We start from the raw sequence: 12,383 nt of genomic DNA, 5'->3' as shown, positions 1-12,383 counted from the left end.
AACTTCTCTGCCCCTGAGCTTCATCTTCTACTGGAGAAGGTAGCAATTAAACAAGTTAATGGGTGAAATAGGTCGCTAATTTCAAAATAAGACAAATAAACTGAGATCAAACCAGCCCATCCTAAAGGTGATTCAACCCTGAGCATTCATTGGAAGGACTGATGCTGAAGCTGAAGCCCCAGTACTTTGGCCACCTGATGCGAAAAGCCAACTCAGGGGAAAAGACCCTGGTGCTGGGAAAGATTGAGGGCAGGAAGAGAAGGGGGCGACAGAGGATGAGATGGTTGGATGGCATCACCTACTCAATGGACAAGACTTTGAGCAAACTCTGGGAGAGAGTGGAGGACAGAGGAGCCTGGTGTGTTGCAGTCCATGAGGTCACAGAGAGTCGGACACAGCTGAGCAACTGAACAACGAAGCTGGACATTGTAACAAGACTAAATGGGAGAGGTTTCCATGGAAGACATTTATGATGATTGATTTGCCAGTTCTGGACCTCCTCTCTCAGTAATTACATAAACATCATGGAACAGAGACCAAAACAAACAAAGCGGATGATGAAGCAGGGATCAGCAAACTTTCTCTCTGAAGAGCCAGATAGTAAATATTTCAGGCTTTTCAGACCATATAGTCTCTGCGGCTACTACTCAGCACTGCCTTCAGAAGACAGAAGCAGTCACAGACAACACAACGGTTTGACCGTGGCTGTGTTCCACTGAACATGTATTTGTAGATGCTGACATTTGAATTTCATATAAAAATTTGGTGCCATAAAATATTATTGTTCTTATGTAAAAGCCATTCCTAGTTTTTGTTGTCGCTGTTCAGTGGCTAAGTTATGATGGACTCTGTGGCCCCCTGGACGGCAGCACGCCAGGCTTCCCTCTGCTTCACCAGCTCCTGGAGTTTGCTCAGACTCACATCCGCTGAGTCGGTGATGCCATCCAACCACCTCACCCTCTGCCGCCCTCTTCTCCTTTTGCCTCCAATCATTCCTAGTTTTGTAAAAACAAATGGCCCACTCAGTCTGCCAACCCCTGACGCAGATGACTAGGTCTAGACTGAACATAGACACATTTATACACAGACACTGGATACAGATAGACACACATGTTTAGATGGAAATGAAGATAAGCTTTGTTTGTCTTTTTATTTTATTTTTTGAGATTGATTTCAAAGAATCAGGAAGAAAGCTTCTTAATAAGGGAAAGAATAAGCTCTCCCCTTCTATGAAGCTGGTTTAAGCTTTCTCTGCTATACTGTACCTATCTGACCCTGAGGGTAGTTACTTATTCTGTTTAAACTTCCTTATCCTCTGCTGAAAAATGATGAGATAATTAAATGAAGTGCTGTGTTTTATGCGTTTAATGTGGCCACTGGTTTGTAAAGGAACCTACAGGCCCATTCACTCCATTCCTACACAAGGCACTATTTTATGACAGTATCAGGTTTAGATAGGAGACTTTACAGGTCTAGGGGGTCCCACCAGCTAACTTGCTCTCTCTAGGTTGCAGGATGGAGCGTAGCCATGGGGTTTACCAGAAGGCTGACTCTCGAAGTCCCATCACTGCCATGACTGGCTTCATGAATTGTCTTTCTTGGGTCACACTGACTGATACGTAGCATACGGAGGCAGAAAAAGAAATAACGCAGAAGAAAATGAAAAAATCAGTCATAACTCCTGCTTGGGCAACAAAAGGTAGTATCTTCATGTTTATACCAGTCACTGACATCAGTTTTTCCATCACCGAATGATTCGTTGTGATCTAAAGACAGACATCAATGAACACAGTGTTAGCATTTAGCTAATTATAGGCTCATGCGTGTTGTGCCAATCATGGAAGCGACGTGCATTCACTCCACATTTGATCTTACGTCCGTCGTGAGTCGTCCCCTTGTAAATCCTGGAATATACTAGATTTTGTCTCAATTCCTTAGAATATCCTTACTTAGCATCTCCAGTGGGTAAAACTCTACACACGCGTGAAGTCACTTCTGAAGCGTCACTTTGGTTAGTCACTCTTCTCCGACACATCTCGCCAGAGGATCCTCTGCCTGTGGCCTGCCTCGCCGTCACTCCGCTCCATGACAGAGCCGGAACTCTCACTACAACTGTCTATCCATGTCTCTGTCCCCCACGATCCAGGATCCCTGGAGAACGGTGCCGGCGTGCTACGTCTTCCTTAACCCTCAGTGCTCGGTGTGAGGTTTGGGTAGAGTAGTAACTCACTGTGCTGTTATATTAAGTGACTAAATTAATTAAATGACAAATCCATTCCATCGCCCTCCACGAAAGCCAGATTTTCAAAGCAGTTAGTTTCCTTGGTCTCGGTACTCACTTCTATGATGGCAGCATTAATAGCAGCTTGGAAACCTACGAAGCCTTTCTCCCAGAACAAAGAACCTTCACACATGACACTTTCATCCATTACTTGACAATGAGCTTTAGGGGAAAAAACGAAAAAAGAAAACACCTATTATGATGAGATGGTGCAGACTGGGATACAGGGAAAGTCAGAATTTCAAAAGTTCCAAAATATTGTGTCCTGGTCCACAATAATACAATGGACGGTACGGGTTCTCAGGGGAGTTCACCCAAGGAGAATAGACCAGGCATGCTTTATCAGTGTTCTTAAGACCCGCTCTCAACAGCTTTTCATTAAATTGTATCACCCTTTCTCTCCATTAGTTGAGGATGTTTTGTTGAGTTTTGTTCTTCTGTTGCTTAAGCACGACTCTTTTAATGACTGGAAATCATTAAGCAAGAGCCTTTTCTTGAGGTTTTATTTAGGAGAAACATAGGAATGATAGCAACATGATTTCTTAAAAAATACACTTAAGATCACAGACTTGATTTAATAAGGATGACTCTCACGTATGTTTAGAAATTAAACTTTATGCTGCGTACGTTTGTAGCGAGCAGACATCTGCTGTCACACAGGCCCCCTTGTGGCTAGTGACGATATAGCAAAAAATAGATTTTGTTTCCAATAGGAAGGTTACCTGAATGGTCTCCATGCTCCTTCATCGTGGGGATTCGATGTCCCCACAGAAACTTCAAATGGTATGAGAAGGCGTCATTAAAGATGACTCTCACTGCGTCTGCAGAGTAGTTTAGCTCCAGCTCGCCCATGCTCTGCTCATCAGGCCAGCCGGAGATGGGCCTTCCTGCCGAGCGAGAGGAGGGGACGGGGGTGAGATCTCTGTGTGGTCCAGAGACAGCACTGTGGCTGTGGTTCAGGGCAGCCTCACTGTCCCAGCCTTGGCCCCTCCGCTCTGCAGGGACCGCTGCTGTCCTCTGACAGGGTCCCTGTTCTCTCCTCGGGTCCGCCAGAGACCCTACTCCCACCCCTGACGTTCTGAGGTCGCAGGAGGCGCCTCGTCAGCTAGTTTTGTTGGACACGCTGCCCTTGGTTTTGAGGCAGGAGATGGATGGGCCCCCGCTGGAGCAGCGGAGACAGCCGCTGCAAAGCAGCAGGAGGGAGGAGAAGCGGAGTCCTGTCTGCGTACGAGACAAGAGACCGCAGATTCCTCTCCTGGGAGGTCAAAAGGGAGTGATGTCAGCCTTCCCGTAGGCCTCATCACTGAGGCGGGCACGCGTGGGGGCACCAGAGACAGACCAACCCGACTCAGGCTCGTGCGGAGTCATGTCCGACTCTGTGTGACCTTGCGGACCGAGGCCTCCAGCTCCTCTGCCCGTGGGATTCTCCAGGCAAGAAGCCTGGGGTGGGTTGCCATGCCCTCCTCCAGGGGATCTTCCTGACCCGGGGATCTCCCTGACCTGGGGATCTCCCTGACCCAGGCATCTAGCCCGTGCCTCCTAGACTTCCTGCATTGCAGGCAGACTCTTTAACCACTGAGCCATGGAGGAAGCCGAATACAGACTCAGAACCAGGCAAAGCAAGGTGATCGGCCAGAGGAAACCCAGGAGTATCTGAAGAGATTACAAGGCCACGTTGTCACCACCTCCCAATCTTCCCAGAGTCTTCTCACAAGCATATGTCTGAGTGGTCCTGGACTGTCTCATTTTGATAAGGACTACAACGAGGATCACCTTTTTAATATAAAATTTCTTCAACAGAAGACTAGTAAACAATAAGAAAATCTCCTTGATACTCGAGAGGAATATGAATTAATGTTAACTAAATCTAGATACTTGAACGTTGAACAGTTTATCAAAGAAATTGCAAATGAATTGGTGTATTTTGCAAATAAGGAAATTACCATGAACTGCCTAAAACGTACCTTTTATGAAAGGGGCAGAAGCCAACTTGTTCATTATCTCCTGGGTGGTCTTGGATTCAGGAGCAAAGGCGATAACGTAATCAGAATCATTAAAATTATCTACACGACCCAAGTCCACAGCGGGCAGTTGAGGGAAGTCATTAACTTGGTGCAAATTAGAGGACAACAGGAGAGCAAACAGCACCAGAAGGCAGGAGAAGAGCGATTCCTACAGAGCAGAGAGAAAAAGGGAGCAAGTCAGCAGCTGTTCCGCTGCGGGCTGATCGGAGACGAGCGCGCTGAAAGCTGGTGATTCTGTTGCGTTGCTCGGGCACTGTTTTTTCCTCTCTTCCAGTGTTTAAGTGTTTCGACTTTCTTCTGTCCTTTAATCTGTGTATTTTGAAATATGCACATCATCCATCAAGACAGAGTTTCAGTGTCAATTCCAATCATAACTAATAATTTAAGTTTATTTACTTTAATGCAAGTGTTAAAGGCTGGATTGCTTCATGAATGGTCGTGTTGACCCCTGAGTGAGAATGACAAAGAAATGTTCATTGGAATGAAATAGACAATCCGCCTCCATAATCAGGAATGAAGCAGTATATTTATTTTCTGCTGCCCCAATGCAAAAGAAGACAGCTCCAAAAACGTTGCTTCATGAAAAGAATTTTAAAAGCCTTTGTCATTGTGATGGCATTCTGGAATTGGAAATGTACTCCAAAACATTGCTTCCCGAACGGACTTTTAAAAGCCTTTGTCATTGTGATAGCATTCTGGAGTTGGAAATGTACCAGAATTTAAAATGCATTTGAAATCTGATAAGAACACACTTTATTGTTCAGTTATAGGGATAAAACCCAGGTCTTCTGCATTGCAAGTGGATTCTTTACTGTCTGAGCTACGAGCTGCTGCTGTTGCTAAGTCACTTCAGGCGTGTCCGACTCTGTGCGACCCCAAAGATGGCAGCCCACCAGGCTCCCCCGTCCCTGGGATTCTCCAGGCAAGAACACTGGAGTGGGCTGCCATTGTGTTCTCCATGAGCTACGAGGGAAGCCCATACATGGCCTTTAAAAGAGGTATATATCTTATTCACCAGATGATCATACTTTAACTCATATGTTGGCTTGTTTTTACACCTATTCTGTTTAGATAAATAAATTGACAGATATAATCCTTATACTGAAAGAAATAAAAAGACGTACAACATCTCTATAGCATAGACTCCAGCTGTTACACATACATGATCCTTCCTCCATACAGGGATCTTCGTGAGCTTTCATCACTGCCGATTTACACACTCAGTGCATATTTGTTGGAAGGACGAGTGCACACTTGCAATGTTCAGACAGTGAAGTGTTAATACACCCACGCTTGAAACATGGGCATTTTACAAGTGACTTTAAATTACATTTTTCTGAATTTATTAAAGTCCCTGCATGAATAGCATGTGATCTTCCTTACAAAGCTTACTACAAGCAAGAGTTCAAATGCCATTTTCCTTCCCTCTTTGTTTTTCTGCTCTTGATTTCTTTCAAATCGACATCCTCTCTGTCCATAGTACAATGGTGTGCAAATGCTACAATTTGTCCTTGGAGTTATTTTTTTTTTAAATTTTGTATTACTTTCTGGATTAAGTTCTGATTACTTTCTGGGTTAAGCAAATTTGTTTCACTTTCCTGTTGAATTTCTGTACTTATTCCTTTATGAGATTCAAATGAATTCAGATGTAATTGGCACCTCAGTAGGATAAATTTTCAGGCTTTATTTTTATGGGAGTTTATTTTCACAGCTTTATTTTTCTTCCCTGGTGGCTCAGACGGTAAAACATCTGTCTACAATGCGGGAGACCCAGGTTCGATCCCTGGGTTGGGAAGATCTACTGGAGAAGGAAATGGCAGCCCACTCCAGGACTATTGCCTGGAAAATCCCATGGACAGAGGAGCCTGATAGGCTACGGTCCCCGGGGTCGCAAAGAGTCGGACACGACTGAGCGACTTCATTCATTCATTCATCCATTCATTTTTCCTGGAGTTTCTGAATATAAATTATTTACAAAATGCTTCCAATAAGATGTGTCGTAATGACATATTTGAAAGGAATCTCACTTGAAATAATAGCAAAACTCAGAATTTGGGGGAAAAAAAAATCCAGCCTGCTAATTAGAAATAGAATATCTATGAAAGAGTAAAGAAAACAGATAAAGTGTTTGTGCCCAAGAAAGTACTGTGTCCTGTGTTCAATATAAGATGACATAGACTCCGAACCGTACCGACAAGGTCTCTCTTTTCATCCTCCATTTCTTAAGAAAATTCTTGCCAAGAAGCGCCCTCGTCTGCTGGCCCACGCTGAAGTGCCTCTTGCTCATCCTGACCTGTTTATTTTAAAAGGAGAAAGTGAAGGGAGAAAATGTGAGGGTTGGAAATAGAAAGCATTGAGCAACCCAGGCAGAGAGGGGCATCACAACAGCTGCTCCCAGTCGCGCGAGGAGCGAAGGGGCCGGGAGAGCTGAAGAACACGCGGAGGGATGACGGCGCTCGGGGTGGAATGGAAGAAGCCTCCAAACAAGCGTGCGCGTGCCAACTGCGCGTTGATTCCTCATCAGACCGAGAAAACTAGACAAAGCACCGGAGTCAAGGGTTCAGTTCTTTAACAGGGATGAAGGAACGTCACTGCCAGCGGGAGAAGGCCGCACAGCCCTTCTAGTGATCCATCACCAGCTCATTACTACTTAGCAACACCCCGCCGCCAGTCAGTACCGCTCCGGGCGTGTGTACCAAGGAAATCCCCACACGCGGCCACGCGGGGACCTGTACCAGGATGCTCTTCGTAATGTAGAGTATCGGGGTGCAATGTCGTCAGATTCGAATGGATACAGTTCACAGAGTACCAGGTAGGATTCAGAGGCAGTAAATCAGTACCCACTGATCCTCGAGAAGAGATTTTAAAACACACGGCCAATTTAAAAACTGGAAGAGAAGGTTGAAAGCGATGCCGCTACGTCCCTCATATTGATTAACGCATGCATGCTCAGTTGCTCTGTCCTATCTGACTCTTTTGCGCCCCCATGAACTATGGCTCGCCAGGCTCCTCTGTCCTTGGGATTTCCCAGGACTACTGGAGTCAGTCGTCATTCCCTGCTCTAGGGGATCTTCCTGGCCTGGAGACTGAACCTGTGTCTCCTACACTGGCAGGTGGGGTCTTACCGATGAGCCACCTGGGAAGTCCGTATTAAGTAATACTGCAAAAAGAACATCCAGGACAGTGAAAAGGTGACCAATCACATCCAACATATATAACCAGCGCCTACAACTCAACCCCCCCAAAACAAACAGCCCTATTACAAAGTGGGCAGAGGAGCCGAACAAACATTTCTCCAAAGAGGAGAGGCAGAGGCACAAGGAAAGACACTCAGCATCACATCGGCATCGTCGGGGAAAGGCAAGCCCAAACCCGAGGAGATGCCACCGCACAGCGGTCAGAATGGCGTCATCAGGAGAGCCGCAGCCTGCAGACGCGGGTGGGGGTGTGGAGAAAAGGGAACCCCTGAGCGCTGCGCGTGGGAACGCACACGCCTGCAGCCCGTGCGGAGAGCCGTGCTAAGGCTTCTCGCAGAACTGGAAACAGCACTACCGTGCGGCTGAGCAGTGCCGCTCCGCGTGTGCATCTGAAAACAAGAACACTAATTTGAAAAGATAGAGGCACCCCAATGTTCGGGCTTCCCCTGTGGCTCAGCTGGTAAGGAATCGCTTGTAATGTGGGAGATCTGGCTTGGGAAGTTCCCCTGGAGAAGGGAAAGCCTACCCGCTCCAGTATTCCGGCCTGGAGAATTCCACGGACTGTGTAGTCCATGGGTCGCAAAGAGTCGGACACGACTGAGCGACTTTCCCTGTCACTTCGCCAGTGTTGATAGTAGCGTCAGTTACAATCGCCAGCGTGTGGAAGCAACCCAGTGTCCACCAACAGACAATGGCTAAAGAAGATGGAATATTACTCAGTTACAAAAAATGAAAAGTTTCCATTCGCAACAACATGGATGGATTTGGAGAGCATTACGCTAAGTAAAATAAGGCAGATAGAGAAAGACCAGTGCTGTATGACATCACGTATATGTGGAATCTAAAAAATATTACAAGCTAGTGAACAAAACAAGAAAGACAGACTCTCAAACACAGAGAACAAGCTAGTGGTTGCTAGTCGGGAGAGGGGAGGGAGACACAAGGCTAGGTAGGGGAAGGGGTGGTCATGGGGTCATACGAATTCACATGTGTGAAACTTTTGAAAGCTGTAAAGTACCTGATGCAGAGAGCCGACGCCCTGGAAAAGACCCTGAAGCTGGGAAAAACTGAGGGCGGGAGGAGAAGGGGACGATAGATGATGAGATGGTTGGGTAGCATCGCCGACTCAATGGACATGAGTTTGAGCAAGCTCCAGGAGACAGTGAAGGACAGGGAGGCCTGGTGTGCTGCAGTCCATGGGTCGCAAAGAGTGGGACACGACTGAGCGACTGAACAACAACAATTGAATTTAAAGAATCTTTCATTCACCTAGAAAAGGGATGGGCGTGGAGGTAGCACATGAAACGGGAGTTTTAAACTCAGGAAAATAAATGATCAAACAGGCAGGAGCCTAGTTTGCGCTAATCATTCAGTCATTCAGCTGAAACAATGAGCGGGTGGAGGTTGTTTGAATATAAGAGATTGGGAAGGAAATAATACTAACTATATTTAATGATGCTATTTTTATGTTCCAGGTAGTGCCAAGTATTTTATTAAAATTAGTTCCACTCTTCCAATAGATCTTTGGGATATTATTCTCCCCATTCCACAGATGAGGAAACTGAGGCACAAACAGGTCCACAAGGCCACGGATTTAACCCAGGTTGCCAAGTTCTGGAGACCTTGCTACTAAGCGATGCACCCGGGGCACAGGAGGGTAAAGGCAGCAGCCTGTCGTAAGGCTGGTAGCCAGCTGACTTCTAATCAGGGAGATAAGCTTGGATCATCAGGGCAGACCCAGCGTCACCACAAGGGGCCTTAGACGTGCAAAGGGAGGCAGAGAGGAGGTCAGAGAAGCGATGCGGTGAGTGTACTCAGTCACTCTGTCGTGTCCGACTCTTTGCAGACCCGTAGACTGTAGCCCACCAGGCTCCTCTGCCAATGGAATTTTCCAGGCTAGAATACTGGAGTGATTGTCATTTCCTCCCCCAGGGGATCTTCCCCACCCAGGGATCGAACCCGCATCTCTTGCGTCTCCTGCATTGGCAGGCGGATTGTTTACCACTGCGCCAGCTGGGAAATCCCTAAAGTGCTGTTTCAAGGACTCAACCTGTTGTTTGCTTCCAAGATGGAGAAGGAAGGGCATGAGCCAGGGACACAGATGCGTCTAGAAGCCAAGAAAGATAAGAAAACGGAATTCTCTCCTACGGAGAAATTGTATGTATGTATCCGTACAGTGATGATACATCCTCCAGAAAGGAGCACAGCCTTGCTGGTCCAGTGACACCCAGCTCCCACTTCTTACCTCCAAGCTGTACAGTGATACAGCTCTTTATGAGTTAAGCCATTAAGTGTGTGGCCATTTGTTTATAGCAGCGATTGAAACCTAACACCAGGAGCAAAAGAGGAGTCTGAGCACATGCAGTCAGGGAACAAGACGGAAGAGGCCCTGCAGTCGGTCGGTCCAGAACGAGGGCCTCGGGGCACACAAAGAAGATGACTGGAGAGTCCGTCTGGGCTGTACCTCGTTGGAGGAACACAAGAGGGCATGGATTCAGGTTTAGAACCTGTCCAGGAAGGAAGGGTTTAGAAGCTGCGTGGATGAGCTCCTGATGATAACGTCATCGTCAGAGCAGACTGCGGCAGCTGAGGCTCTGACTGAAACCGAACCAGAATCCTTCCAGGGCTTCTCGGGTGCCCCGGTCGCTACGAACCTGCTTTGCAGTGCAAGGGCCACCCTGGTCTGGGAAGATCCCGGTCGTGCAGAGCCACTGAGCCCATGAGTCTGAGCCTGTGTCTAAAGCCTGCAAGCCGCAAGCACTGAAGCCCGAGGGCCCTGGAGCCCGTGATCCGCAACAGCAGACGCCCCAGAGGCAAACAAGAAAGGAAACTCGGATAGTAAACATTTCCAGTTAGGAAACCAGAGCTCCCGGAGACCGTGGTGTCTAGAAGGGTTAACACACTGCTGGGGTCTCCTCTGCTTTCTTGCTGTGGATGGATGCGTGTGCTGGAGAATATTTTAAAGAATAATGAACATGATCTAGTCATGATTGTGGTGTTTCTAACTGTTAAGGCTGATTTTTTTTTTTTTTTCCACAGCATGTCCTGATCGGAAATAAAAATACCATTCACTGTAGTTGCACAAAACATCTATTTAGCTTAAATTGCTCTGAATAGGAGCCCGTGTGATCTGGAAATAATAACTTGGCTATAAAAGCCAGTCATTTCCTATTCAGACAGAATTCCCAGTATTCAGAGAATAAACATGTTACACAATAAATTTCACAAAAATTGAGGATGATAAACAAAGTCAATGAAAATATAGCCTTAAGATTTCTTGATGAAGCCATTTAAATCATTTAAATACTCAGAACCTTAGGTCTCTGGTTAAAAAAAAAAATTAATACTCAGAAAATCATGTATCACCCCAATGCATGTAAAGCCTCTGGCAACAAAATTGAAAATGAACAAAAAAGAATAAGTAATTCTTACAGTTTGAGAAATACAGCTCATTCTTGTAAAGAGGCAACATAAAGTCACATTCCTTTCAGCTTATCCAATAGTCTCTTAGATAAAACATGCTATTTGTCCAAACATGCTTTAGTCATTGGGTAAAAATTTAAATAAATCTTGGTTCTCTACATGGTTATTTAGCAATACAATATGAAATACTCAGATAATTTGAAAAATCAGAATGACTTGCTAACACCATCCTGCATCTAATAGTTCTCATCCAAGTGTTTGGCATTCCCTGTTTGAAGTCACACGTTATATTTTCATATGCAAAACCACGATTTCAGAGGTTAACTTACTCTCAGGAAAGCTGGAGCAAGACTCCAGAAACAGTTCATCCACGGGTCTCCGCGGGTCCTGGAGAACAATTCACATTCCTTTTGGGTCACTACTACATCACGCTTTTAATTTCATGTTTATTGTGAATAGTTCCGTGTAGAATGATTTCCGAAAAGGATTATGGTCTTAATTCAGCCAGACTGCCAAAAACTCTGTGCTCACATCACATGGTGACTTCTTTGCAGTTTTCCATTTCTCTGTCTCCCTGCCAGCTCCTGAGCAGGGCGTTTGCGGCTGCAGATGGCTGGCTGGACACAGCGAGCGTAAGTACTATCGATTCAAAGAGAAGCTAGTCTCTCCAATTAGCTTTTTCATAAAGGCCCTCATGGGAGAGCTGGCTCCCAACACAGTCTTTTAAAGAAACATAAGTAAAGAAACAGTTTGGAACAGAGCAGAAACAAGTAAAAAAGAAAAAAAAATGACATGGAGAAGGGAACGGCAACCCACTCCAGTATTCTTGGGAGAATCCCATGGACAGAGAAGCCAGGCGGGCTATTGTCCATGGGGTCTCAAAGAGTTGGGCACGACTGAGCAGCTCACACACACACACACACACACACACACACTCTGTGCTGAGCCCGGGGGATGCCTGTGAGAAGCACGCATGCACCCATTCGGAAAAAAAAAAAAAAAAGAAAAATACAGAAACGGGCCAGAAAGCAACTCGAAAGTCTCCATTGAAATTTAGTTCTTAAAATCTGGATATAGAAATATGGCGATGAAGAATGTAATTTTTTTTAAGGGAACAAAATGAACTGAATTTTCATCTTCATCTGAGTTGGGTTGCATGCCAGCTACCTGCAGCACCCTTCTTGCAGTGGGCAACAGGAGGGTCCTTAGAGCAACAGCGCCTAAAAGCACCTGCCCTCCCAAGGTGGACAAGCTTGTTATTTCTGCAGAAGTGCCAGAAGGCAGACTACTTTCTCCGTTAGCAGCCGCTGGTTCCTGCTGTGTATTGGTTTCATATTTTACTGAAGAAACATTTTTAACAGGTAAGAGCTGCCATTCCATCTTTTTTTGGGCATTTCAGGTAAATCAAAGACGAGGCAATTCTAAAAAAAAGTGAAAAAGTTGCTCATGAAATTGCGT

The 12,383-nt window shown here is 45.8% G+C and overlaps 1 protein-coding gene across 2 annotated transcripts in view; it reads right to left on the bottom strand.

Annotated features, from left to right (window-relative positions):
* Window positions 1-11,448, bottom strand: part of LOC101115808 (ATP-binding cassette sub-family A member 9) — a 60,316-nt gene extending 48,868 nt beyond the window's left edge. For both annotated transcript variants that reach the window (XR_009595429.1, XM_027974000.3), the window contains exons 1-6: window positions 11,255-11,448; window positions 6,497-6,598; window positions 4,246-4,453; window positions 3,004-3,168; window positions 2,340-2,443; window positions 1,540-1,766 (exon numbers count right to left, since the gene is read on the bottom strand). Coding sequence is in view for 1 of the 2 variants with exons in the window: in XM_027974000.3 (XP_027829801.2) it covers window positions 1,540-1,766; window positions 2,340-2,443; window positions 3,004-3,168; window positions 4,246-4,453; window positions 6,497-6,598; window positions 11,255-11,293 (845 nt within the window). In the remaining variant the exon portion in view is untranslated. The remainder of the gene's footprint in view (window positions 1-1,539; window positions 1,767-2,339; window positions 2,444-3,003; window positions 3,169-4,245; window positions 4,454-6,496; window positions 6,599-11,254) is intronic.
* Between the last annotated feature and the right edge of the window lie 935 nt (window positions 11,449-12,383).

Source organism: Ovis aries, chromosome 11 (genome assembly GCF_016772045.2).
Source record: "Ovis aries strain OAR_USU_Benz2616 breed Rambouillet chromosome 11, ARS-UI_Ramb_v3.0, whole genome shotgun sequence".
NCBI classification, from domain to species: domain Eukaryota; kingdom Metazoa; phylum Chordata; class Mammalia; order Artiodactyla; family Bovidae; genus Ovis; species Ovis aries.
The sequence above is the reverse complement of the archived record's forward strand: the minus strand, read 5'-3'. Positions and strand labels throughout refer to the sequence as shown.